Raw genomic sequence first — 27,856 nt, 5'->3', positions numbered from 1 at the left:
GCTCTGGCTCTGCTGCTTCCTCTCCCATTATTTCCCAACTTTCCCCCTCATCTGCCTCTGAGCGGTGACCTCCTGCAAACCACTGTTCTAAATCTATACTGTCTTCCTCTTCTCTGGAAGGGTCAGACTGTCTCCACCATTCCTCCTCTGTCCAGTCCTCCCCGTTTACCTTCCCGCCGTTTACCTTCCCGCCGGAGTGGTACCTATTTATCTACTTGCACTTTGAGGTGCTTTCGAACTGCTAGGTTGGCAGGAGCAGGGACCGAGCAACGGGAGCTCACCCCGTTGCGGGGATTTGAACCGCCAACCTTCTGATCGGCAAGTCCTAGTCTCTGTGGTTTAGACCACAGCACCACCCGCATCCCCGTACCAAGTTATGATTAGGTTCTGTTAAACTCTGCTTAGAAAAGATGTTTTCTATTGCTTTGGGAAACGGATTCCAGCAGACCTCCATCAAGGAGGGTTTTACAGCTCCCGTTTTTCTACCTTTCGTCGCAAACTTTCTGCCCTGCCCCTGGGACAAACAGCCTTTAACCCACAGTCTCCCGCACAGAAACGAAGCAGATATTTTTCTCTTTCCACGGAGATACAGCGATGGGAAAAGCTTCACCATCCCACAAGCCAGACAGCAAAGGAGCAAAAACCAGTAAAAGAAAAGAAAAAATATATTGGCATCCTTATTGACACTCCATCTTCCACCCGCTAAGAAATCCAGCTCCATCGACAGATCATCGTCGTCATATCAACAACAGTGAAGAATCAAGGGTATTAAAAATAAATAAATCTGTATTTGGAAATTGAAGCGGTTTTTAAAAAAAAACCACAGTCATTTGTGCCCCATAGTTATTTCCCAGGTGATGCAAAGATGTTTTGTGAGTCTCTAAGGCAAGGCAAGAGCAAGCAGTCTTTCTCGAAGGAGAGGCGTCGGCGGTTTGAGCAGGCGAAGCATCTTCTCATTTGGCCCCTCAGCTGCCTTGATTTATCTTTCTTGCTAACTTCAGCCACTCATCAACCTGCAAGGAGATTTGCTGTATGGAGGGAGTGGGAAGGGAGAGAAAATAAAGCCAAGGTTGGCTAGGCTCTTAACTAGAATCCTGATTTATAGGCTGTGCTCCTAATTCAGGGACAATTGTTTTCATTTTTATTACTGCCGTTGATTTATTAACCACCTTTTAACCACCATCTCAAGGTACTTTGCACATTAATTAAAAACAAAAACATTTAAAACAAGACCCTAACAAGCAGACATTTGTGGAGAGCAAAATATACATCAGGAGCAAAATATAAATCAGGAGGGTCAGAATCAAGCATACATTTCCAGAGTTAACAATAAATATATTGTTTCTGGTACATGAGCCACCACAGATGCTAGAGGGCCATGAAAATTTGTGCCTGGGGCTTTTTAGACTTGTATTATCTGAAACTTAAGGGGCCCATTGGTTACCTGATGTAAAATATATTGGCATTATATTTAACTCTCCTACCCCATTACAAGGTTCATAGACCAAGAGGCTAATCTGTGTCCAGGGCAGATGTCTGCCAGCTCCATCTGGTACGGAGGCTGAGACCCTACCTGCCCGCAGACTGTCTTGCCAGAGTGGTGCATGCTCTGGTTGTCTCCCACCTGGACTACTGCAATGCGCTCTATGTGGGGCTACCTTTGAAGGTGACTCGGAAACTACAACTAATCCAGAATGTGGCAGCTAGACTGGTGACTGGGAGTGGCCGCCGAGGCCATATAACACCGGTCCTGAAAGACCTACATTGGCTCCCAGTACGTTTCTGAGCACAATTCAAAGTGTTGGTGCTGACCTTTAAAGCCCTAAACAGCCTCGGTCCTGTATACCTGAAGGAGCGTCTCCAACCCCATCGTTCAGCCCGGACACTGAGATCCGGCGCCAAGGACCTTCTGGCGGTTCCCTCACTGTGAGAAGTGAGGTTACAGGGAACCAGGCAGAGGGCCTTCTCGGTAGTGGCGCCTGCCCTGTGGAACGCCCTCCCAGGAGATTTCAAGGCAATAAACAACTATTTTACTTTTAAAAGACAACTGAAGGCGGCCCTGTTTAGGGAAGTTTTTAACGTCTGACGATGTATTGTTTTTAATATTTGGTTGGAAGCCACCCAGAGTGGCTGGGGAAACCCAGCCAGATGGGCGGGGTATAAATAAATTATTATTATTATTATTATTATTATTATTATTATTATTATATCTTCATAAGAGGAAACAAAACTTTCCTAAAAGGAACTCCCGGAAAAAGGTTCTGGATTCCAAGCTATTATTTTCCCCCATGCCACCCCCTATCCCCAGAACATTCAAGTGAGAATCCCAGGGCCATTCTCACCTCTTTGGCCTGGACAAGGGGCAGTGGGTCCCGGGGGCTGGGTGTCCTCATGTCTGCACAGTGGGAAGTGCCATTGATTAAAATGGCCCGTTCGGAGCGGGACTGGTTCTTGAGGACACTCAGGGCGTGCCAAGGATCAATGTCACCTGGGGAGAGAAGGCAGTGATCAAACACCAAGGAGGAGAGAAAGTAAACTGATTGGCAAGTGTGATCCAATGGGAGAGGCAGATCTCAGAAGCTGTCAGGTGTGCGTGCAGGAGCCAGGCCCTGTGACCAGCAGGACTTTGCAGGACTGGGGCCTTCCTAAGTTTGTTCTGAAGAGGCAAGGTGCAGCCTCACAGGTGAGGCCGATTGGTAACTCACAGCACCTGGTGGCAAGAGCTGGGACGGCATATAAGGTCAGCTTTTCCCTTCAGCTCTTTGCCACAGCAACACGCTCCCTGCCTTGCTGCGTTTGGTTTCATGCTTCCTGATCCTTGAACCTCAGCTTCGTGACTCCTTGCTTCTCGACCCTTGGACCCTTGACTTCATGACTCCTTGCTTCTTGATCCTTGGACCCCTGACTTTGTGACTCCTTGCTTCCTGACCCTCGGACCTTGGCTTCTTGACTTCCGGCTCGCTGACCCTCGGACTCTTGGCTTCCTGACTCCTGAGTTCTGGACCCCCGTTCCTGCTCCCACCCCACCATCTTGCCCCCGGTCCTGACGTCCCCTGCTGGGACTTTGATCACCCATGAACCGGACCGTGACAGAAGCCAACTTCTGATGCCAGGATGGGGGACCTATGCTGCTCCTATGAACTCACTGAAAAATGTGTTGATTGATTGATGTAATTTCTATACCGCCCTATACCCGGGGGTCTCAAGACAGCTCACCGAATAATACTAGGGAAATGAATTTCCCCATGATCCCCAATACCTTCATTATGGCAAGTTGGGAAAATGACATGACCCAAGGCTCTCACAACGCTGCCACAGAAGGGTTTTCAGGTGGTGGGAGAAGTGGAGTATATAGACAACACTCCCTATCACAAATCTGCGGACGCCAGAGAGCGGTGTCCCAGCCTGAAGGCTTTGGATGGTGCTCCACAACAAAAATACAACACTTGCAGATGGGGTCTCTGCATGCACAGATCTTGGGGGGTTTGCAACATAAAATCACAGTATCTATAAAAAAGAAAATACATAATAAAAACAAAAACATCCCAATAACCCCGCCCCCTTCTACTACACATTTTAAAAGGGCATAGGTTGTCAATCAGCCAAAGGCCTGGTTAAATAATTTGTTCCACTGTCAAAATGGTGAGAAATCCTACACACCCCTCACAGTGAAGGGGGCAATCTGCCTCTGAGCATGTGTAGAGCGCTGTTCTCCTCGCTAACAAGCAATCACAAGCAGCCACATAAATATGTGGTTTGACGAAACACGGCTCTCCATAGGCTTCAAGCTGGGGGTCTCTCCTGTTCTCGCAACTACGTGCTGCACACGGGCGTCTGAGAGGGCCCCACATCTCCCCAACCTCCGTACCGTTCACGAAGAGGACGCGGCTGGCTTTGGGGCGATCGGCCCCATAGTAGTCGTTGGTGAAGGACACAGCCTCCTGGACAGCCTGAGAGGGGATGCCGAAGACCTCTTGGCAGGTATCAAGCTCAGTCGTCAGGTTCATGAAGCGGGAGAAACGGCAGGCAGGATCGTCGCAGGTTTGGTCTAGAGCGAGAGAAATAAAGTGCAAAAGGCAGGGCTGAGGCCACTAAGTTCACGGGGAACAATGCAAACATGAAATCCCACACTTAGTTGGACTCAGAAGCTCAGGGGTGGAGGGTCCAGGACAGGGCCTTCTCTGGGGCAGCCCCCAAGTTAGTGGTTCTCAAACCTTTTTCCTCTGGGCCACACTTTAAGATTAATTTGCTTGCGCCACACCAAATCTTCTCTCGATACGTTGGAAAACAAAAAGAAACAGCTCCCAGCCGTGCTTGATTTGTAACGTAGAGCATGACCTCTTTATAATATGATCGTGGGGCAGCCAGAACAAAGTGATGCAGATACACAAGAACGTGACAGATTCCCAAAATGTAATTATAAACAAGCCTCTTACCTATGTACCTTAATGAGAGGCGTGAGCTCGCTTTTTTGCCAGGCAATCTCATTTAGATTAGCTCTAATTTCAGACAAACAAACTCTCATCTCCTCACCAACACAAATAATCCACCCCAGGACCTTAGGGTGAATAATAATAATAATAATAATAATAATAATAATAATAATAATATGTGGAGGAGGAGGAGAGCAGAGGGCAAAATGTTAACTCTCACTTACAGTATCCGAACTCTGTACATGTCTGGAAGTACCATTGCCTGATGCCCACGCCTGTCGTGGAGATGAGTGTGCTGCGCAGCTCCTTCAGGGCCTCTGTGTGATTGTTCTGTGTGCATGTCATGTTCATGCCCTCCAAGTACACCTTTCGAAAAGAAGAGAGGTGGGCGCAATGCCAGATTTACGTATAAGCTAAACAAGCTATAGCTTAGGGCCCCATTCTCTTGGGGAACCCCCAAAAAAGTTAAAGGGAAAGAAACATGGATATACATTTCCAAAATGTAAGATAAAAAACAAATAAAATAAAACCTACATACAGCAACAGTGTTTTGTGTTGTGTAGGTTCCTATTTGTTATGTGCAAATGGATTTAGATACCTATTAGGTCCATAAATTACCATATACAGTCATACCTCGGGTTACAGACACTTCAGGTTGTGTTTTTTCAGGTTACAGGCCCACCAAAACCCAGAAGTACCAGAACGGGTTATGTCTGGGTTTCGGCGGTGGCGCATGCGCAGAAGCACTAAATCATGCTTTGCGCATGCGCAGAAGCGCCGAATCACAACCCGCGTGTGCACAGACGTGCCACTGCAGGTTGCAAACGCTGCAGGTTGCGAACGAGCATCCCGCATGGATCACGTTCGCAACCCGACCGTCCACTGTAGCGTATATTCAACACAAAAAACAGCAGCCATTTGTTGTTGACAAAGAGCAGCTGGACATTTAAAGGGCCCCGTTGCCTTCAGTAGCTGAGGGCCTCATCAAACCTAAATCCGGCCCTGGGTGGGTGATACAACGGAATACCTTTTGAAGAGAGACTCTGCCTGCGTGGGCAATCATACGTAGAGGATGTTTGCCATCACTTACTACGAAGTCCACTATATACGGACCCAAGAAACTGATTCACAAAACCCCTTTTCACAAAGGTAGCAAATCTAACCAGAGGGTGAACCGGCTGCTGAGTGATGACTCTGGAACTTATAAGGTGGCAGCTAGGAAGATTAGGAAGAAAGATCTGGGTGGGCTCGCGGTCAATTGCAAAGGGGACTCTTGAGATCTAAATCTGCACATTTTATTTGAGGATGACATTTTATTCTGTGTAATAAGGAATTCGGATGTATTGGATCATGGTTTTACTGCCTATGGAGCAACTGCTGTTTTTGTTTTTCTTCTGTGGATGATGCCATGGCCTTTGGCTAGTTCAAAAAAACACACCTATACATTAAATATATAAGAAAATAAGAGGAGCTTCAGTCCCAGAATGGCTGTTGCACAGACCCAGAGGTGGCCAAGGAAGTACCATATTTTTCGCTCTATAGGATGCACTTTTCCCCTCCTAAAAAGCAAGGGGAAATGTGTGTGCGTCCTATGGAGTGAATGCAGGGGGGAGGCAGGCGGGGAAAGCCCCCAAGAGCCGCACACAAGCTCTGTGCGGCTCTTGCGGGCTTTTCCCCAGGAGGGAGAAGGGACTGACTGGCCGCATCAGTCCCTTCTCCCATCTCGTAGAAAAGCCCACAGGAGCCACGCACCCTTTAAAGAGCGCACGGCTTCTGCGGGAGGTGGGGGAATTCCCCCACCTGGTAGAAAAGCCCGCAGGAGCCGCGCACCCTTTAAAGAGCGCGCTGCTCTTGGGGGCTTTTCCCCAAGGAGGGACAAGGGACTGACTGGCCGCGTCAGTCCCTTCTCCCTCCTCGTATAAAAAATTTTATAATATTTTTGAACAGTACCTTGTGATATAGCGATTCAGTTATCATCATCATCAACAACTCCAGAGTGGTTTCACGGTCAATCTCTCTTCACAGGAAAGAGCTAGGGAATTGAAGTTCGGTGAGGGGAATGGGGGGGTCTAGTGGCAACTCCCAGCAACTTTTACACACTTTGGAACTCCCTGTCTTGAAATCAGGCAGGTACCTTTCATTGTACTCTTTTTGGCGCCTACTAGAAACATTTTGTTTGTTTGTTTGTTTAGGCAAGCCTATCCAGACACATGTGTTTTACTCTGAGCCTATAATTTACTTTCTGGCACATTTTGGGGAGAGATTTCTATTACAGTGGACGCTCGGGTTGCGAACGTGATCCGTGTGGGATGCACGTTCGCAACCCGCAGCGTTCGTAACCCGCATCTGCGTGGGTTGCGATTCGGCACTCCTGCGCATGCGCGACCACCAAAACCCGGAAGTAACCCATTCTGGTATTTCCAAGTTTCAGCAGTCTGCAACCCGAAAAAACGCAACCTCAAGTGGCTGTAACCCAAGGTATGACTGTCTTCTATTCTTTTTTGTAAACCGCTTTTAGACCACCACCACCCCCACTATAATCAAGTGTATATAAACTTTATGAAATAAAATAAAGTCCTTTTGTTGTTGTTGTTTAAAAAATGCTCATATTGCGATAAACATGCCGTGGGCGCCCGCACAAAACAGCTGCCGAGGTGCGAGTCCAGATAGTAGTACTACTAATAAATAATACTGAGAGAAGAAGAGTTTGGATTTGACATCCTGCTTTATCACTACCCGAAGGAGTCTCAAAGCGGCTAACATTTCAAAAGATTGTGGGTCCCTTTTGCCCAAATGGTCAATGGAAGAAAAACTCTCTTTTTTTTTAGTTCTGGTTACAGTGGTACCTCAGGTTACAGACGCTTCAGGTTACATACGCTTCAGGTTACAGACTCTGCTAACCCAGAAATATTACCTTGGGTTAAGAAGAAGAAGGACAAGAGTTTGGATTTGACATCCCGCTTTATCACTACCCGAAGGAGTCTCAAAGCGGCTAACATTTCAAAAGATTGTGGGTCCCTTTTGCCCAAATGGTCAATGGAAGAAAAACTCTCTCTTTTTTTAGTTCTGGTTACAGTGGTACCTCAGGTTACAGACGCTTCAGGTTACATACGCTTCAGGTTACAGACTCTGCTAACCCAGAAATATTACCTTGGGTTAAGAAGAAGAAGGACAAGAGTTTGGATTTGATATCCCGCTTTATCACTACCCGAAGGAGTCTCAAAGCGGCTCACATTCTCCTTTCCCTTCCTCCCCCACAACAAACACTCTGTGAGGTGAGTGGGGCTGAGAGGCTTCAGAGAAGTGTGACTAGCCCAAGGTCACCCAGCAGCTGCATGTGGAGGAGCGGAGACGCGAACCCGGTTCCCCAGATTATGAGTCTACCACTCTTAACCACTACACCACACTGGAGTTGCAGCCCAGTCATTCTCTCGTTCTAAACAAAGGAAAAGGATTGACAGCTCCTCAGTCTGGGCCCTAGAAAGGTCACCTGCCCACTGAGACGCAGGCTTACGTTGTTGGCAGCCATAAGTCTCTGGTAGGCAGAGCCAGTCTTGTTGTTGGTCATGACACGACAAAAGTTGGCGATGGTGCTCCATTCCATGTATTCGTTGTTGTACTGCACAGCCAGCATGAAGATGTCAGCCAGGTTGGACACCAGCTCCACGCAGTCGCCGGAGCCCTCCAGCTCCTGGCAGGAGCGGAAGTCCTTCGCCAGCTTGGCCCAGGCTCCATCTTGCACCAGGGCGTCCACAGCAGAGAAGCCGTCAGCCACGGCCTCCATGCACTGTGAGGGAAGCAAAAAGGAAGGTGAGGACAGGAACTTTGAAAAAAGAATGGGGAAATTTTGTAATTTATTTAGGAGACCATTGTAAGCAGATGAAAACACTGGCACGATTTTAATCGCACTTGTAAAGTAACAAAAACTATGGACAATTTAGATGGATAAAAAATGTGAATAATGGACTGATATGCAGTTGTAAATATTGACAACTGGAGGGGATGGGGGAAAGCCTTAAGATTCAGAGCAATCTCATTATATGGATTTTTAATCGACTTTGTTATTATTTGATCCTGACTTGTTTTTAGGAGGTACCGTATTTTTCGCACCATAGGACGCACTTTTCCCCTCCTAAAAAGCAAGGGAAAATGTGTGTGCGTCCTATGGAGCGAATGCAGGGGGGAGGCAGGCGGGAAAAGCCCCCAAGAGCTGCAAACAAGCTCTGTGCGCTCTTGTGGGCTTTTCCACAGGAGGGAGAAAGGACTGACTAGCCGCATCAGTCCCTTCTCCGACCTCCCAGAAAAGCCAGGAGAAGCCGCAATCTCTTTAAAGGAGTTGCGCAGTTCTACGGGCTTTTGGGAGAGGTGAGGGAATCCCCCCACCTCCCAGTAAAGCCAGGAAAGCCCTGCGCAGCATCTCCTGGCAAGGAGACGCTGCACGGGGCAAAAGGGGAAGCCAAAACAGCGAGCGGGATCTATCCCGCTTGCTGCTTTGGCTTGCTCCATAGCTGCGCGCAACCCCTCTGGCAAGGAGAGGCTGCACGGGGCTATGGATCCTTTCGCCCTGCGCAGCGTCTCCTGGCAAGGAGAGGCTGCACGGGGCTAAAGGGGAAGCCAAAACAGCGAGTGGGATCCATCCTGCTCGCTGCCTTGGCTTGTGCCATAGCCGCGCGCAACCCCTCCGGCAGGGAGAGGTTGTGTGCAGCCTGTACGCTGCTCTTTGGGGCTGGGAGGGGAAAAAAATTTCTTCTTGATTTCCCCCCCTAAAAACTGGGTGCGCCCTATGGTCCGGTGCGCCCTATGGTGCAAAAAATACAGTAATTTAATTATTGTTTGATTTTACACCAATGTTATATATCTGATGTTAGCCGCCCTGAGCCCAGTCTCTGCCGGGGAGGGCGGGATACAAATAAACATTTTTTATTATTAATATTATTATTATTAGTTTATTTTTTCTGAAATCAAATAAATATTTCTTTTTTAAAAAAGGAAACGGGGGGGGGGGGGAGCACACAACAGGCAGCAAAAAGCAGGGATGCGTCTGCACTACACATTCAAAGCGTGAACAAAACCACTTTTAACGGTTGCAGTTTGCCACACGGCCAAAAAACGAGTCATTTGGGAAAATATTAAAAACCCCACCTCTTTGGAACCACCGACCACTGGATTGGACAGACTTGCGGCAACAACCTGGAGAGGAAGAAGTCAAAGAGAGATAGATGAGGGGGGGGATAAGGACGAAGTTGTTAAGTCACATGGGGTTTCAGGCATGATGGGAACATTACGTTCGAATGTGATGATTCAGACTGTGGTATTAATTCCAGCTTTTTCTTCTTCACTATTTGGGGGAGGAGGAATAATTTCCTTTCGAGTCAAACTGGCGATATTTGGACTACAACTCCCATCAGCCCCCGCCAGCACTGATGGGAGTTGTAGTCCAAATATCTGGAGGCCTTTCCGGATGACCGAGGCTGACTTCAACCACGGGCAAACTTTTGGCCATCGTGTGGTCATCATTATTTTTTTAATGTATTTGTATTAAAGATTTTCTTAATTTATAAAACTGTGTGCAATGACTTTCTCTCATATTTCCCCCCCATGTAACATTTTAACAAATCAGTTTCATTTGTTGACACAGTAGGAAGAATAGGGGGAAACAGGTGGCGGGGGGGAAGATGAGTGGGGGTGGGGGTCGGGTGGCGATGTTTCTATTTTATTTAATAAATGTGGTGGTTTGGTGTCAGCGTTGCTTGTGCAGGTTCTCTGCTGTTCACTTGTGTTCCTTTGGTGGTGAGAGAGGTTGGGGTTGGCCTAGGGTGTGGCTGTTCATTTGTGGTTGGCTGTGGTGGTCTTTGTTTTCCTGTGTGAGTGGGGTGGGTGGGTGTTTTGGATCAGGTTAGCCATATTGATTTGTATGCTGTTGGTGGATTTTTGTCATTGTCTTGTTGGGCTGTATATGTGATAAAGGGGAGCCGTACCGGGGTGAAGGCGTCTTCTTCTATTTGTCCCCGTGTTAGTTTCAGTTTATTGGTTAATTTTTCTAGTAGGGCTGTTTCCCATACTATTTGGTACCATTGGTCCATGCTTACTCCTGACAGGTCTCTCCAGTGTCTGGTTATGATGTTTCTGGCTGCTGAAAGTAGGTGGGTTATGAGTTCTTTGTGGTGTAAGTGGGCATTATTGTCTTGGAAGATGTTTAGTAAGGCCAATCCTGGGGTGATTTATAATACTTGCTTGGTTATTTTACATATTTCTTGTATGGTTGTTGTCCAGAATAGTTGGATTTTGGGGCACTCCCACCACATGTGGAGGTATGTGCCTGTAGAGGTGCACCCTCTCCAGCATTTTGGTGAGGTTCCTGGGCGTATTAACACTAGTTTTCTTGGTATTCGGTACCAATGTGGTCATCATTTGAGAGGGCCTCAAGGAGCTCTGAGGGCCATCCCCAAACTCAAAAAGACCACCTGGTTTCTTTGCCAAGAACTCACCATAAGGTAGCCTGTGAAATCCAGCTGGGCTCTGACGGGGGCAGAAGAAGCAACAGCAGCAAAGACCAGGTGGGGAAACTGGAACAGAGAGAGAGAGAGAGAGAGAATGGACGTGTGGATCCAGAATTGGCCTCTGTAGTCACTTACAGACTCACTTTTGAGACTGTGTTCACGGAAGGCGGAGAGCAAGCTGTGAAGCTTTGTATAATCAGCAAATGTCCAATTCTGATGTCCAACTCTGAACTCTACTGAACAGTGTTTCCTGATAACTACTACTGTTTTGTTGAATTCTTCATCAGCCAATTAGTTCAACACTTGTAAGTAGAAAGATATGTAATTTCTTCATTAACCAATCTTTCGTCGAATAGATCGCATAAGCACTGTTCCAGAGTATTTAATTCACAGCTTATAAGGTCCTTATAAGGCCCGTATAGTTAAAGCTATGGTTTTCCCAGTAGTGATGTCCATACAAGTGAGAGCTTGACCATAAAGAAGGCTGATCGCCAAAGAATGGATGCTTTTGAATTATGGTGCTGGAGGAGACACTTGAGAGTCCCATGGACTGCAAGAAGATCAAACCTCTCCATTCTGAAGGAAATCAGCCCTGAGTGCTCACTGGAAGGACAGATCCTGAAGCTGAGGCTCCAATACTCTGGCCACCTCATGAGAAGAGAAGACTCCCTGGAAAAGACCCTGATGTTGGGAAAGATGGAGGGCACAAAGAGAAGGGGACGACAGAGGACGAGATGGTTGGACAGTGTTCTCAAAGCTACCAGCATGAGTTTGACCAAACTGCGGGAGGCGGTGGAAGACAGGAGTGCCTGGCGTGCTCTAGTCCATGGGGTCACGAAGAGTTGGACATGACTAAACAACTAAACAACAACAAAATTCACAGCTTGCTCTCCATCGGGTAAAGTCTGGCACCGTAATTCATTTAAGGGCTTTCAGAGACTTCCGTTTGTTAGTTTTGATGTTTTGAATTATTCCATAAAGTTTTTCACATTGTTATTGTTTCTGGCCATCGTGTTGCTTTTAATATTGCTGACTCATATTTTGCAACCCAGGGGTTTGTTTGTTTACTCATGCAACCAGCCCATGCAGAATGTCGGCACCCTATATATAGAAATGAGCAAACTAGTGATATTTTAGGGAGCAGGCTAGCAGGCAGGGCCCATGACTTACATCACAGGAGCCTACACAACACAAAACACTGTTGCTGTATGTAGGTTTTATTTTATTTGTTTTTTATCTTATATTCTGGAAATGTACATCCAGCGTTTTTTTTACTTTAATTTTTTGGGGGGCCCCCAAGAGAGTGGAGCCCTAAGCTATAGCTTGTTTAGCTCATACGTAAATCTGGCACTGCCCTGTTCCTATTGGCCCCTACTGGTGATCTTGTGGTCCCACCTTGAGTCTGAACCAGGCAGACAGCGAGCCAGGGTAGGAGCCTCCAAAGCAAATCCAGGTGTTGTTGGACGTCAGGTTGAATTTCTGGGTGACGAAGTGGTGGAAGGAGGCCAGGTCAGACAAGCTGCAAAAGGAGACGGCAGAACTTTGCAACCAGAGGCACACCCCCGGACATCCAGAACCTCCCTTGATTCTTTGCTTGCAATTAAGAGGGCAATTGGGACGCGGGTGGCGCTGTGGGTTAAACCACAGAGCCTAGGACTTGCCGATCGGAAGGTCGGCAGTTCAAATCCCCGTGACGGGGTGAGCTCCCGTTGCTCGGTCCCTGCTCCTGCCAACCTAGCAGTTTGAAAGCACGTCAAAGTGCAAGTAGATAAATAGGTACCACTCCAGCGGGAAGGTAAACGGCGGTTCCATGCGCTGCTCTGGTTCGCCAGAAGCAGCTTAGTCATGCTGGCCACATGACCTGGAAGCTGTACGCCGGCTCCCTCGGCCAATAAAACGAGATGAGCTCCGCAACCCCAGAGTCGGCTACGACTGGACCTAATGGTCAGGGGTCCCTTTACCTTTAAGAGGGCGATTGACTTAAGACAATTCATTTATACATGCAACGACAGTGGCAAGAACGATATACGCTCAAAAATGGGAAGGAGGCAAGATGTCAACGGCTTATAAAAATGACAGAGCATGCGGAAACGGCAAGCCAAAATTAGAGATTAAAAATGAAGGAAACGTTTTTGGAGGAATGGAAGCGTTTTGTAAAATATTTAAAGAAATGTTACGGTATTACGGAAACGCAAGCAGGGTTTGCAATATGAGTCACAGGTGCCAACTCACGCTTGCTGGCTGGACAAGAACTGAAGGTTGTGATCCTGCAGCCCATCGGGGTTGATGCTGGCCCCATAGAAACGGTGTTCGAGGGCCACCACCAGAGCTCCATACTTCTGGGCCAGCTCCACGTGGTGTCCTAAAACCGGAAAGAGAAACAGGGGATAGGTCTCACTCTGGCCACCTTCACACCATACATTTAAAATGCTGCGATACCACTTTAAACAGTTGTGGCTTCCTGCAAAGAATTCTGGGAGCTGTAGTTTGTTAAGAGGGCTAGGAGATCGTGCCTGCTGCCCTCACAGAGCTATAATTCACAGAGTTCCCTAGGAAAAGGGACTGACTGGGAAACCACTCTGGGAATTGTAACCATGGAAGGGGAATAGCGGGCCTCCTAAGAACTCTAAGCACCCGTAACAAACTACAGTTCCCAGGATTCTCTGGGAGAAGGCCTGAATGTTTAAAGCAGGGTTTCCCCAAACTTTGGTTTCCAGCTGTTTTTGGACTACAGCTCCCATCATCCCTGACCACTGGTGCTGCTGACTATGGGATGATGGGAGTTGTAGTCCAGCAACAGCTGGAGACCCGAGTTTGGGAAACTCTGGTTTAAAGTGATATGATACTGCTTTAAATGTATTGTGTAGATGGGGACCTTCAGATTCGAAGACTACAGAGGGTAGGAGACCCCTATTCCCTTCCCGGAGCTACAATTCTGAGTGGTTTAACATTTCAACTTTCTTCATAGGGAAGAGCTGGGAATTGTAGTTCTCCTGGCAACTCTCGGCACCTTTAACAGACGACAGCCCCGAGAGGTTTTTTTTGGGGGGGGGGACCATAATTGTTAAAAGTGGTTTCATAGTGTTTTAAATATATGGTCGCCCAGAGTGGCTGGGAAAACCCAGTCAAATGAGCGGAGCACAAATAGTAAAATTATTATTTATTCTTATTATGTTGTGGATGCAGCCTGCAAGCTGGACAGGAGAACAGCAGCGCTTTGCATACCAGCGATTGCCAGCAACTGGGAATTAAAGCTTAAACGTTGACAAAAGACGCATGGACACTGTTATGTATTGAAGTTCTCACCCTGGCCACCAGGAGTATTGTGCAAGTAGTTTTCACTCAGGTCCGTGTCAGTTACTTTAGGCGGGAAACCCTGGGTTGTTGTTGCTACAATGTTGACAGCCGGCTGCCTATAAAAGCAGGCCAGCTGAGCTGTTTGCTGTTCAGTTCTGGCCTCAGAATAAAGAAGAGCTGTTTGAAGAATCGCTGTGTCGTCTGATATGTTCGCCCACAACTTAACGCTGGCAGCGAAGGTGGGATCGATGGACAACAGAGCACAGCCAGATGTGGCCACCCTCTGAGATGAGCTGAATCACGGAGCTGAAACACTGAGCGAAATCATGGAGCAGAACCAATTCAGAGCTGACCGTTCTGGCTAGAGCACTGTGTTCCATCCATCGCCTCCACGGCGGCATCGGAACCATGGCTTCACTTGTGCCTCTACCGCCGTTTGCCCCAGCCTCTGAATCATGGGACTCCTACCTCGCTCAGTTTGACTGCTACCTCCAAGCAAATGAGCTTACAAGAGGGTCTGCAGAGCAGAAGCGGGGCCTCTTCCTCAGCATTTTTGTGGCCCCGAAGTGTTTGCGACGGCCCGAGCATCGGTTGCGCCTCTAGCAGTCCAGGCAGCACCTTGGGACACGATCCAAGAGAAGCTCCGCAACCACTACGCCCCAAAGCCGTCCAAGATTGCTGCCTGCCATGCGTTCTACCACCGGAACCAGGCAGAGGGGGAGTCAATCAACAACTACACCACCGCCCTGCGACAGGCTGCGATGCACTGCGAGTTCTGAGACTTAGACGATGCCCTGATGGATCAAATCGTCTGCGGGGTCCAGGACATCCATCTGCAACGGCATCTCCTTGCCAAGCCAGACCTCACGCTGCAGGAAGCCACTGAGGAGGCCGTGGCCTCAGAAGCTGTTGAACTCTCCGCCCAGGAAATCCACAAGGCCAGTAGACCGTATTTAAAGGACTATGTTGTTGGACATGTAACACTGTTGGTCTAATGGAAGTATGTGAAATGTAAGCGATATGCTTTGTGCCTAATTGAACCATTACGTGTAGTGCTGTATATAAGGAAAGCATTACGATTGTAACTAACGCCTTATCTCGGTGGGGAGGGGTGTTATGTATTGAAGTTCTCACCCTGGCCACCAGGAGTATTGTGTATGTAGTTTTCACTCAGGTCCGTGTCAGTTACTTTGGGCGGGAAACCCTGGGTTGTTGTTGCTACAATGTTGACAGCCGGCTGCCTATAAAAGCAGGCTGGCTGAGCTGTTTGCTGTTCAGTTCTGTCCAGCTTACAAGTAAAAAGCTGCTCTGGAGAAATCACTGTGTCGTCTGCTATGTCTACCCACAATTTAACAGACACAATTCACAGGAATTTGTGACGACAGAACCATCCTAGCACTGGTGCAGGAACTTTGTACGTCCTCAGGGTTGCTCTGTACGCCTTCAGTCAATCCAGGGCAGAGCCTTGGGCCTACAAATGCGGTTGAAGGCGAAGCTCTAGCAAGTCCCATCTCAAAAAAACAAGTGTGGCATAGTGGTTAGAGTGTCGGGCTGGACCTGGGGGTGCAGGGTTCAAATCCCTGCTCAGCTAAGAAGCTCACTTGGGCCAGTCACTGCCTCTCAGCCTACCTCACAGGGTTGTAGAGGGGATTAAATGAGGAGGAAGAGAACCACTGTTATGTACTGAAGTTCTCATGCTGCTCCGTGATTTCGCTCAGTGTTTCAGCTCAGTGATTCAGCTCAGCTCAGCTCAGCGAGTGGCCGCATCTGGCTGTGCTCTGATGTCCATCGATCCCATCCTCGTCACCAGTGTTAAGTTGTGGGTGAACATATCAGACGACACAGTGATTCTTCAAACAGCTCTTGTTTATTCACAGGCCAGAACAGAACTGAACTGAAGGGCTCAGCCAGCCTGCTTATATAGAGCTCCAGTACAACGTAACTGTAACAACTTTCTGTAACTATCCAATCACTGAACGTCACTTTCGATCCCTTATTTGCATTTGTGGACTTGAACTATCTACAGTATCCCCCTGCTGGCCCAGGGTGAGAACTTCAGTACATAACAACCACGGATGCTACCTTGGGAGAAAAACACGGGGTTGAAATGCCATGAATGAATGAATGACTATGTAAGAGACCTCGTTCCCCAATCTCCGCAACTGAGGTGTTGCATGACACCCACCTGCCAGCACATCAAACACCGACAAGGCAGACTCGCCCCCGATGAAGAGGAAGACCGGTCCGTCGGGGCGCTGCCAAAAGTCCTGGTTAATCCAGAATCGCTGTGAATTTTAGGGAGGTAAAGAAGAGACATCAAAGCATCAAAACCAACATAAAAAAAAACGAAGATCATGGCCACTGGTCCCATCACCTCCTGGCAAATAGAAGGGGAAGAAATGGAGGCAGTGAGAGATCTTGCTTTCTTGGGTTCCATGATCACTGCAGATGGTGACAGCAGTCACGAAATTAAAAGACGCCTGCTTCTTGGGAGAAAAGCAATGACAAACCTAGACAGCATCTTAAAAAGCAGAGATATCACCTTGCCAACAAAGGTCCGTATAGTTAAAGCTATGGTTTTCCCAGTAGTGATGTATGGAAGGGAGAGCTGGACCATAAAGAAGGCTGATCGCCGGAGAATGGATGCTTTTGAATTATGGTGCTGGAGAAGACTCTTGAGAGTCCCATGGACTGCAAGAAGATCAAACCCCTCCATTCTGAAGGAAATCAGCCCTGAGTGCTCACTGGAAGGACAGATCCTGAAGCTGAGGCTCCAATACTTTGGCCACCTCAGGAGAAGAGAAGACTCCCTGGAAAAGACCCTGATGTTGGGAAAGATGGAGGGCACAAGGAGAAGGGGACGACAGAGGATGAGATGGTGGGACAGTGTTCTCGAAGCTACCAGCATGAGTTTGACCAAACTGCGGGAGGCAGTGGAAGACAGGAGTGCCTGGTGAGCTCTGGTCCAGGGGGTCACGAAGAGGCGGACACGACTAAACGACTGAACAACAACAGAAACAAAGAAGATAAGGAATATCACTACGAGTGAAAGCGACTCCCCCCTCCCCAAAGCATGAATCTACAGAGGGGGTGGGCTTGCCTAAGGTAAGGTTACCAGATTTTTTTTCAATGAATCCGGGGACACTTTTCAACTTCAATGGATTTTGTATGGGGACTGATTTGTAAATCTGGCGACTGTCCCTGGGAAACGGGGAACGTCTGGTAACCTTAAGACAACATTCAGACAGCACATGTAAAGCATAAGAATTATGATGATGATAATAATTTCATAATGTAGATAAAACAGAGGGAACAATCATCACAGCAGGTGAAAATAAAATGATGTGGTGGATGTGTAAGGTAGTAAAAGCATTCTGGGAAATGATATACCATATTTTTTGCTCCATAGGACACACATTTTCCCTCTTAAAAACCACGGGGAAATGTCTGTGCGTCCTATGGAGCGAATGCAGGGGGGAGGCAGGCAGGAAAAGCCCCCAAGAGCCGCACACAAGCTTCGTGCGGTTCTTGGGCTTTTCCCCAGGAGGGAGAAGGGACTGACGTGGCCAGTCAGTCCCTTCTCCCTCCTGGTAGAAAAGCCCACAGGAGCCGCATGCTCCTTAAAGGGTGCATGGCTCCTGTGGGCTTTTGCGGGAGGTGGGGGAATTGCCATATTCCATCCATATTCCATTGCGTGATCCATCCCGCTCGCTGTTTTGGCTTCTTTAGCCTTGCGCAGCCTCTCCCGGCTGGAGAGGTTGCGCCCGGCTATGGCAGAAGCTTCTTTAGCCACGCTTCTTTAGCTGCGCTGGAGAGGTTTAGCTCTCGGCTGGAGAGGTTGCGCAGCTATGGCAGAAGCCAAGACAGCCAGCGGGATGGATCCTGCTCACTGCATTGGCATCTTTGCTCTCTGGGGCGGCGGCGGGGGGGGGGATAATATTTTTTTTCTTCATTTCCCCCCTCTAAAAACTAGGTGCGTCTTGTGGTCTGGTGCATCCTATAGAGCGAAAAATACGGTATAATGAATTGAAAAAAATGTTTAAAATAACTTTTTTTAAAAAAACCGAAGCTTTTCTTTTAGGAATTCTAGGTGCCGAAATTCCAAGGGAGCAGAAAAGACTATTTACGTATGCGACCACGGCTGTGTGGATGCTATTAGCCGAGAGATGGAAGGAAGATAAAGTCCCTACCAGAGAAGAATCGCAGATCAAGTTGCTGAACTATGCCAAAATGGCAAAAATGACCGGAAGAATCAGAAATCAGGAGGACCAAAACTTTAATAAGGAATGGGGGAAATTTATAATTTATCTTAAAAACTGTTGTAAACAGTTAAAATCGTTAGTGGGATTGGAACACTTGTAGTGTAATGATGAACTTTCGATATAATGGAGATATAAAAATTTGGATTGTTATAAAAGATGCAGAAGGAAAGGACGAATAATAAGATTCACAAAGGGGAGAAGGGAAGTCCAGGAGATTCTCTGGAATCTTGTTTTTATATTTTATGTTCGTATATGAATGTAAAATTTTAATCTGGAAAATCAAATACATTTTTTTTAAAAAAAAGAAAACTAAAAGGTGAAAAGCAAAACTATAAAATAGGCATGTAGAATGAGTGGTTGCGCATGAGTTGAAATAATAAACCCAAGTACCGTATTTTTCGCCCTATAGGACACACTTTTCCCCCTCCAAAAATGAAGGGGAAATGTGTGTGCGTCCTATGGGGCGAATGCAGGCTTTCGCTGAAGCCTGGAGAGCGAGAGGGGTTGGTGCGCACCGACCCCTCCCGCTCTCCAGGCTTCAGGAAGCTATCCGCAAGCCGTGGGAGCCCGGCGCAAAGTTGCGCAGCTCTCCCACGGCTTGCAGAGAGCTGCCTGCATCTTCGAGCTTCGCGCAGCTCTCGGCAAGCCGTGGGAGAGCTGTGTGACTTCGGGCAGATATCCGCAAGCCTGGGGAGACCGGCGCGACTTCCCGCCAGGCTCCCAAGGCTTGCGATAGCAGCCTGTTCTGGGGGCTGGGGTCGGGGGAAGCTCGGGCTTTCCCCGCCCCAGCCCCGTGCCTGGGGGGGAAATAATTTTTTTTCTTTATTTCCCCCCCAAAAAACTAGGTGCGCCCTATGGGCCGGTGCGCCCTATGGGGCGAAAAATACGGTAAGCGCCATCGATGTTGCCAGATCATTGAGCATCTCGTACCTGGTTGTAGGTGCGCTGCTCCTGTCGGTTGAAGTGGTCCAGGGGCTGGCAGATGAAGCTCTCAAGGGGAGCGTTCCACATCCCTGGGACCCGGAACCGAGGCAGCTGTCTCAGGCGAAGATAGGCCTCCTGCATCGCGCGCTGCTCTCGCTGCTTCAGGACCTGCTGGCGGAACAGCCAGAAATTTCTGCCTGGAGGGGAAGACACCGAAAAGACGCCTGAAGTTGTGCACTTCTGCATAATGCCAGGCTGTCTCTGATCACATGCATCTTGGCATTTAGACGGCCACTGCAGGCCATCGCGGCTATTCAACTAAGGCTCAGGAGTCCAGCAGCATACAGCGTTATTATTACGGCACAAGCATTTGTGAACCAGCCAGCTGATGGGAGCCATAGTTGAAATACAGTGGTACCTCAGGTTACAGACACTTCAGGTTACAGACTCCACTAACCAAGAAATAGTACCTCGGGTTAAGAACTTTGCTTCAGGATGAGAACACAGGTACCACTGTACCAGACTTTTAGAAGACATCTGAAGGCAGCCCTGTTTAGGGAAGCTTTTAATGTTTAATAGACTATTGTATTTTAATATTTTGTTGGAAGCCGAACAGAGTGGCTGGGGAAACCCAGCCAAATGGGCGGGGTATAAATAATAAATTATTATTATTATTGTACCTCAGGTTAAGAACTTAATTCGTTCTGGAGATGTGTTCTTAACCTGAAACTGTTCTTAACCTGAAGCACCACTTTAGCTAATGGGGCCTCCTGCTGCTGCTGTGCCGCTGGAGCACGATTTCTGTTCTCATCCTGAAGCAAAGTTCTTAACCCGAGGTACTATTTCTGGGTTAGAGGAGTCTGTAACCTGAAGCGTATGTAACCTGAAGCGTATGTAACCCAAGGTACCACTGTAGTTGTTGTTCTCTTTGACATCTGGTGGGAGTGCATTCCACAGGGCGGGTGCCACTACCAAGAAGGCCCTCTGCCTGGTTCCCTGTAACCTCATTTCTCGCAGGGAGGGAACCGCCAGAAGGCCATTGAAGCTGGACCTCAGTGTCTGGGCAGAACAATGGGGGAGGAGACGCTCCTTCAGAAGGGCACCGTAACAAAAGATGCACCAGACTCTTTGCTTGTTTTTGGACAACAGACCAACACAGCTGTCCTGCCAGAGCAGTGGTTCTTGTTATGTACTGAGTTGAATAGGATCCAAACGGCAGCAGTCTGATTGGTCCTAGAACAATAGGATCCAAAAGGCAGCAGTCTGATTGGTCCTAGAACAATAGGATTCAGAATGCAGCAGTCTGATTGGTCCTAGAACAATGCAGCAGTATGATTGGTTGGCAGGAACTACCCAATCATGCTCCAGATAGAAGTGAATCCACAACCTGATTGGCTTACAGTAGAATTCCGGAATTAGCCAATCATGTGCAGCCCATTGTGTAAATAATGTATATAAAGCAGATACTTTGAGGGGACATTCATTCATTCCTCCTCACCACTATGAGCTGAATAAAGAGCATGAAATCACTTCGCGACTCTGAGTATATTTCAGTTCTCAAACATTTTTTTCTCTGGGCCACACTTTCAGAACAAAAATTTGCTTGTGCCACTCCATTTTTTTTTAATTTATAAGAAATACACTGGGAAAAAGGAAATGACTACCAGCAGTGCTTGATTCATAGCACAGAGCCCTACTTTTTTATAATATGATCATGGGGCACCCCAAAAGTATAAAACAATGCAGTGACTTAAGAACATGAATCCAACTAAACATCAGGAAAAACTCAGGGTCCCTTCCAACTCTACGATTCTATGATCCATTCCCAAAATATAAACAAGCCCTTATATATGTACCTTATGTATGTATGCAAACTCAACAAAAGGTGTGAGCTTGTTTTCGCCGGGTAATCTGATTTATATTAGGTTGCGGGTGGTGCTGTGCTTTAAACCACAGAGTCTAGGACTTGCTGATCAGAAGGTTGGCGGTTCGAATCCCCGCGACGGGGTGAGCTCCCGTTGCTCGGTCCCTGCTCCTGCCAACCTAGCAGTTTGAAAGCACGTCAAAGTGCAAGTAGATAAATAGGTACCACTCCAGCGGGAAGGTAAACGGCGGTTCCATGTGCTGCTCTGGTTCGCCAGAAAACGGCTTAATCCTGCTGGCCACATGACCCAGAAGCTGTACGCCGGCTCCCTCGGCCAATAAAGCGAGATGAGCGCCGCAACCCCAGAGTCGTCCATGACTGGACCTAATGGTCAGGGGTCCCTTTACCTTTACCTAGACACAAAGAAGGCATGCTCTTGCTCTCGTTTTGAAAAGATATTTATCCGTATTCTACAAATAAAAATAAAATTACTTTGATACTAAGCTATACCACATGGAAATGTTTAAATGTTTCGTGGATTGTCTTTGAATTTTCCCCCAAAGAATTCTGGGAAATGGGCATTTCCCAGATCTCACCAATCTACAATTCCCAGCACTCTTCACAAACTACAGTTCCTAGGATTCTTTGGGGGGGAGCCATGCGCTTTAAATGCATAGCGTTTCCACAGCCTTAGTTGGAGATGGCTTGAAAGAGGAATTGCTGTTTGTGATGCATACGCTCGTTTTACTCCTGCGGTAGTCAAAAATGTTTGCCGGCGTTTGTTTTTTTGTTCTTGTATTCTACCCAAACCTCTCTGACCTCCCCTGCAACAATAATTTTTGGGGGAACTTGACAAGAAGCAAATGCTCGGTCAAACCACATTTGGGGAACCGAAAGCGGCGGATGAACATCCAAAAGGGGGGTTGTGCTTCGCTGCTTCTCTGTACAGCAGCACGCTAACAAACGTTCTGGCGTCTTGCTTCTGTGAAACAGAAGACACAAAAGCTGCTGAGTGCACAGCGTCAGTTTCCTGCTTGCAAAACACACACGCAGGACCGCATCTGCCTCGCAAGCAGAAACGCAGAGTCTCAAGGTCTCTGGAAGGCCAAGAGGCTGCTCCTTCCAGAGCCCATCTGAAGCGTCCCAAGGTGAAAAGTATCCCATCAAGATTGACCCCTGACCCTTCAAAATTCCTACACTTCAAAAGATTGTGGGTCCCTTTTGCCCAAATGGTCAATGGAAGAAAAACTCTCTTTTTTTTTTAGTTCTGGTTACAGTGGTACCTCAGGCTACAGACGCTTCAGGTTACATATGCTTCAGGTTACAGACTCTGCTAACCCAAAAATATTACCCTGGGATAAGAAGAAGAAGGACAAGAGTTTGGATTTGATATCCCGCTTTATCACTACCCGAAGGAGTCTCAAAGCGGCTAACATTCTCCTTTCCCTTCCTCTCCCACAACAAACACTCTGTGAGGTGAGTGGGGCTGAGAGACTTCAAAGAAGTGTGACTAGCCCAAGGTCACCCAGCAGCTGCATGTGGAGGAGCGGAGATGCAAACCCGGTTCCCCAGATTACGAGTCCACCGCTCCTAACCACTACACCACACTGGCTCTCAGTTCTTAAGAACTTTGATTCAGGATGAGAACGGAAATCGTGCTCCGGCAGTGTGGCAGCAGCGGGAGGCCCCATTAGCTGAAATGGTGCTTCAGGTGAAGGACAGTTTCAGGTTAAGAACGGACCTCCGGAACGAATTAAGTACTTAACCTGAGGTACCACTGTATTTATTTCTTACATTTATAGACAACCTTTATCTTCCAAAGATCTCAAGATGTTCTGAGTGCTTCTCTTCCACCTTCACTACAACCCTGTGAGGTAGGCTAGGCTGGCTGACTGGCCCAAGGTCACCTGGTGAGCTGAGTGGAGAATTCACTGGATCCCAAAAAATCAAGGAAGATAGGAAAGCTTCCATAAACCAGATCAGATCATTGCTTGGTATTGTCTACACCACGGGTGTCAAACACAAGGCCCGCGGGCCGAATCCGGCCCGCCAGACCTCGTCATGTGGCCCGTGTAGCGCTGGCCGTTCTACATAGGAAACCTCCACTTTACATGCATTCAGGAAACCTCCACTTGTTTTTATATTGAGCGCATGCCATCCTGTGATGTGACAGATACAACCGGCCCTTTGAGGGTGACCAAACTGCTGATGCGGCCCCCCGATGAATTTGAGTTTGACACCCCTGGTCTACACTGACTGGATTTCAGACTGGAGTCTCTTCACTCCCAGTCCTACCTGGGGATGCCAGCTACCAAACTGAGGACCAAACCAAAGGGCAACAGGTTGGAGAAGGCTGATAGAATATGGCAACTAAACCCATTTTTAAAAGCAGCTCACTACTAGTTCCCAGAATCATAAGAGTTGGAAGATTGTACAGACAGATCTGCACATTCGGCCTCAACAAGGAACTGAAATTTATATGCCCCTGCACCCAAAAATATGTTGTTGAGCAGTACTATTTCTCTAGAAAAAGAGCTGCCGGAACTCACCATGAATGCCTCCCTTGTTTTATAATAATAATAATAATAATAATAATAATAATAATAATAATAATAATAATAATAATAATAATAATATATTTATACCCTGCCCATCTGGCTGGGTTTCCCCAGCCACTCTGGGCGGCTTCCAACAAAACACTAAAATACAATAACCTATTAAACAATAAAAGCTTCCCTAAACTGGGCTGCCTTTAGATGTCTTCTAAAAGTTTGGTAGTTGTTTTTCTCTTTGACATCTGGTGGGAGGGCGTTCCACAGGGCGGGTGCCACTACCGAGAAGGCCCTCTGCCTGGTTCCCTGTAACTTGGCTTCTCGCAGTGAGGGAACCGCCAGAAGGCCCTTGGTGCTGGACTCGGTGTCCGGGCAGAACGATGCGGGTGGAGACGCTCCTTCAGGTTTACTGGACTGAAGCGGTTTAGGGCTTTAAAGGTCAGCACCAACACTTTGAATTGTGCTCGGAAACGTACAGCCGTACCTTGGATCCCGAATGCTTTGGTACTCGTCCATTTTGGCTCCTGAACGCCACAACCCAGAAGTGAGTGTTCCAGTTTGCGAACGTTCTTTGGAACCCAAACATCTGACACAACTTCTGTAGCTTCTGATTGATTGCAGGAGCCTCCTGCAGCCAATCGGAAGCCGCGCCTCGGTTTCCAAACATTTTGGAAGTTGAACGGACTTCTGGAACAGATTCCGTTCGACTTCTGAGGTACCACTGTAATGGCAATGGCGCCCACCCGAGAGGCGTCAGAACCCAGTTTTGCCAAGTTCCAGCTAGGGAAAAAAGCCCTGCTTTTGAACACACACCCCCATCTTCTGCATCAATGGCCAAGAGACCATTCCCTTTGAGATGATGGCTGCACACACCCCATTTTCCCATTCACGGATGTGTATATTGGCAATTACTGGCCAGGGGAGCATATCTGACCGCGGCATGTGCCAAAATTAACCCCCCCAGTAGGGCTGGATGTGATGCCATGGTGTGAAGTGTGCAGGCGATGTGGATGTTTCCTTGAGGGTGACTCAAAACTTATTTGAGAAGTGTCGTCTGGAGTCTTTATGAGTTACAGCACATTGTGCAAAAAAAGAGAGCTTTCGATGAGGAATAATCGTTGTGTATTTTGAAGGGGACACTCTCCCAGTCTTTATTTCAAGGTGCAGGAACAAATACAGTTCCTTCTGCTTGGTGCTGAATAAGCAACAGGGACCTAGAAACCAACCTCAAACTTGCTTTGAGAGTATATATATATATATGTAAAGGTAAAGGTACCCCTGACCGTTAGGTCCAGTCGTGGACGATTCTGGGGTTGCGGCGCTCATCTCGCTTTATTGGCCGAGGGAGCCGGCGTACAGCCTCCGGGTCATGTGGCCAGCATGACTAAGCCGCTTCTGGCGAACCAGAGCAGTGCATGGAAACGCCGTTTGCCTTCCTGCCGGAGCGGTACCTATTTATCTACTTGCACTGGTGCGCTTTCAAACTGCTAGGTTGGCAGGAGCTGGGACCGAGCAACGGGAGCTCACCCTGTCGCGGGAATTCGAACCGCCGGCCTTCTGATCGGCAAGCCCAAGAGGCTCAGTGGTTTAGACCACAGCGCCACCCACGTCCACAATATACATAAGCAACTAACAAATGTAGCAATGACAACAATAATAATGTTTGACGTTTTCTTATGTTTTTATATGTGCTGGAAGCTGTCCAGAGTGGCTGGGGGAACCCAGCCAGATGGGTGGGGTATTATTATTATTATTAATGATAATAATAAACTTCCATATGATCAAGAGCCTGGGGCATTGAAGGAAAGGCAAAAGTATCTGGGGCTAGTTAGTGCAAAGGGAAAATGATAACAATGGAGGGGTATGACAAAGGTTTGGAAAATTATATGTGGCACGGAGAGAGAGGGCAACGCATAGGACCAGAGGAAGCTGCCTTGTACTAAATCGGACCACTGGTCTATCTAGGTCAGTACTGTCTCCTACACTGACTGGCAGCATCTCGCCAGAGTTTCAGGCCCTTCTGGGATTAAGTAACCAAACAAACCCCCGTGTTGCAAAGAGAACGTCAGCAATGTCTAGGCAACACGATGACCATGTACATACGCAACAGAGCAGTGACTACATTATTACATGAGCACTGTTCCACACCACTGGATATTTTCATTTACATACATTCATTTGAAATAAGATGGGTTGATGAAGCAATTCTATATCCTCCCACCACACTGATGAAGAATTCTACGAAACAGTAGTCAATATCCGGAATCACTGTTCAGTGTTGGACATCATATTTGCTGAATACACAAAGCTTCACAGCTTGTCTTTCATTGTACCTCGCTGCATTTAAAGATTTTCAGAGACTTTGAGACTAAAGATTCCATTTTGGACTTGTTATGGTTTGAAAGAATTCTATAAAGATTGTCTATTGCGTATGTACATGGTCGTCGTGTTGCCTAGACATTGCTGACCTTCTGGGATTAAACCAGAGATCTTCTTCATGCAAAAGCAGCTGACTGCTTCCACGCCACTCTCTCCCAAAGCTTGTTCTCCAGGTAACTCAGTGAAATGGACTGGCTGTGGATTTAGGAGAGAGGAAAAGGGAGGGTTTCTTCACATGGTGAATAATTAACTGATAGAATCAACTGTCACAAGACCTGTCCTCCTCAGGCTGTCTTTCTCAATCAAAATAGCCTCCTTGAAGGTGATTTGATCTGGGGAGGGGGTGACAATAAGAACATGCCCCCTGACTAGGACCCAGGGTGGTGCCATCCCAAAATTTAGGACCCCCTCCAGACTGATGATATACGATATCTTTATTGTCATTCTTCCATACAGAACAATGAAACTGAAAATCTACATAGAACATTCAAAAACCCCTAAAAACTCTGAAACCCCATTTTAAAATACAATATACTATGCCAAAGCTTTGTGCAAAAAGAACAGCTCTGTCTTGCAGGCCCTGTGGAAGGAATCTCATGAGACAGAGCGTTCCACCAGGCTGGAGCCAGTGTTGAAAAGGCCCTGGCCCTGGCTGAGGCTAATCTGACTTCCGTAGGGCCTGGGAAGTCTAAAAGGTAAAGGGACCCCTGACCATTAGGTCCAGTTGTGGCCGACTCTGGGGTTGCGGCGCTCATCTCGCTTTATTGGCCGAGGGAGCCGGCCTACAGCTTCCGGGTCATGTGGCCAGCATGACTAAGACGCTTCTGGCAAACCAGAGCAGCGCACGGAAACGCCATTTACCTTCCCGCCGGAGCGGTACCTATTTATCTACTTGCACTCTGACGTGCTTTTGAACTGCTAGGTTGGCAGGAGCAGGGACCGAGCAACGGGAGCTCACCCCGTCGTAGAGATTCGAACTGCCGACCTTCTGATCGGCAAGCCCTAGGCTCTGTGGTTTAACCCACAATGCCACCCGCGTCCCACCCGGGAAGTCTAGAGTGTTGCTATTTATGGACCTCCGCGGGGCATACCAGGAGAGGCGCTTCCGTAGGTACGTGGGTCCTAGGCTGCATAGGGCTTTAAAGGTCAAAAGCAGCACCTTAAACCTGACCCTGTACTCCACAGGGAGCCAGTGCAGCTGGAAAAGCACTGGGTGAATATGCTCCCATGGCAGGGACCCCGTGAGGAGCCTCGCCGTGGCATTCTGCACCCGCTGGAGTTTCTGGGACAGCTTCAAGGGCAGCCCTGCATAGAGCAAGTTACAATAAGATGGAAGGACGGTCACTCACCTGCCTGAGTCAGAGAGAGCAGCGCAAGGAGCAAGACCCCCCAAAGGACCCTGGAAGGAGAGGAGGGTGAGGCCATTTCTCCCCCAGCTTCTCCTGATTCACTTAAACCGGGTCTAGCAAAGCTGCCGGGTGCAGGATGTGTCTCGTAGCCAAATTGAAAGAAAAAGCAAAGCAAAATTCCCCTTTATTGGACTCGCCTCACATGACCAGCTGCCCTCCCACCCCGTGATTTCCTTCCTTTGCAAAGTTCATCAAGGTCGTCCAAGGAGGAGCTTCGCAATGGTGTGTGGTTTTTT

At 47.9% G+C, this 27,856-nt stretch overlaps 1 protein-coding gene across 1 annotated transcript; it reads right to left on the bottom strand.

Annotated features, from left to right (window-relative positions):
• Positions 1-647: 647 nt before the first annotated feature.
• LOC128418269 (thymus-specific serine protease-like) lies at positions 648-27,856 on the bottom strand. The gene is made up of 12 exons (XM_053397785.1): positions 27,561-27,856; positions 19,423-19,613; positions 16,416-16,515; positions 13,166-13,295; positions 12,329-12,452; positions 10,922-10,999; positions 9,576-9,623; positions 7,948-8,220; positions 4,658-4,799; positions 3,869-4,048; positions 2,343-2,488; positions 648-1,028 (listed from the first exon to the last, which is right to left on the bottom strand). The coding sequence occupies exons 1-12, from the start codon at positions 27,634-27,636 to the stop codon at positions 966-968; spliced, it is 1,551 nt and encodes a 516-aa protein (XP_053253760.1). The 5' UTR covers positions 27,637-27,856; the 3' UTR covers positions 648-965.

This window comes from Podarcis raffonei, chromosome 8 (genome assembly GCF_027172205.1).
Source record: "Podarcis raffonei isolate rPodRaf1 chromosome 8, rPodRaf1.pri, whole genome shotgun sequence".
Classification (NCBI taxonomy): Eukaryota; Metazoa; Chordata; class Lepidosauria; order Squamata; family Lacertidae; genus Podarcis; species Podarcis raffonei.
Note: the sequence above shows the minus strand (reverse complement) of the source record. Positions and strands in the feature narration are given on the sequence as shown.

Excerpts from the sequence above, each read along its gene's own strand:
- LOC128418269 (XM_053397785.1), bottom strand. The coding sequence starts at position 27,636 with ATGGCCTCACCCTCCTCTCCTTCCAGGGTCCTTTGGGGGGTCTTGCTC. Across the intron at positions 4,049-4,657 it reads ATGTACAGAGTTCGGATACT|ACCAAACCTGCGACGATCCT; the intron begins GTAAGTGAGAGT and ends CTCTCGCTCTAG. Across the intron at positions 2,489-3,868 it reads CCGCGTCCTCTTCGTGAACG|GTGACATTGATCCTTGGCAC; the intron begins GTACGGAGGTTG and ends TTCTCTCCCCAG.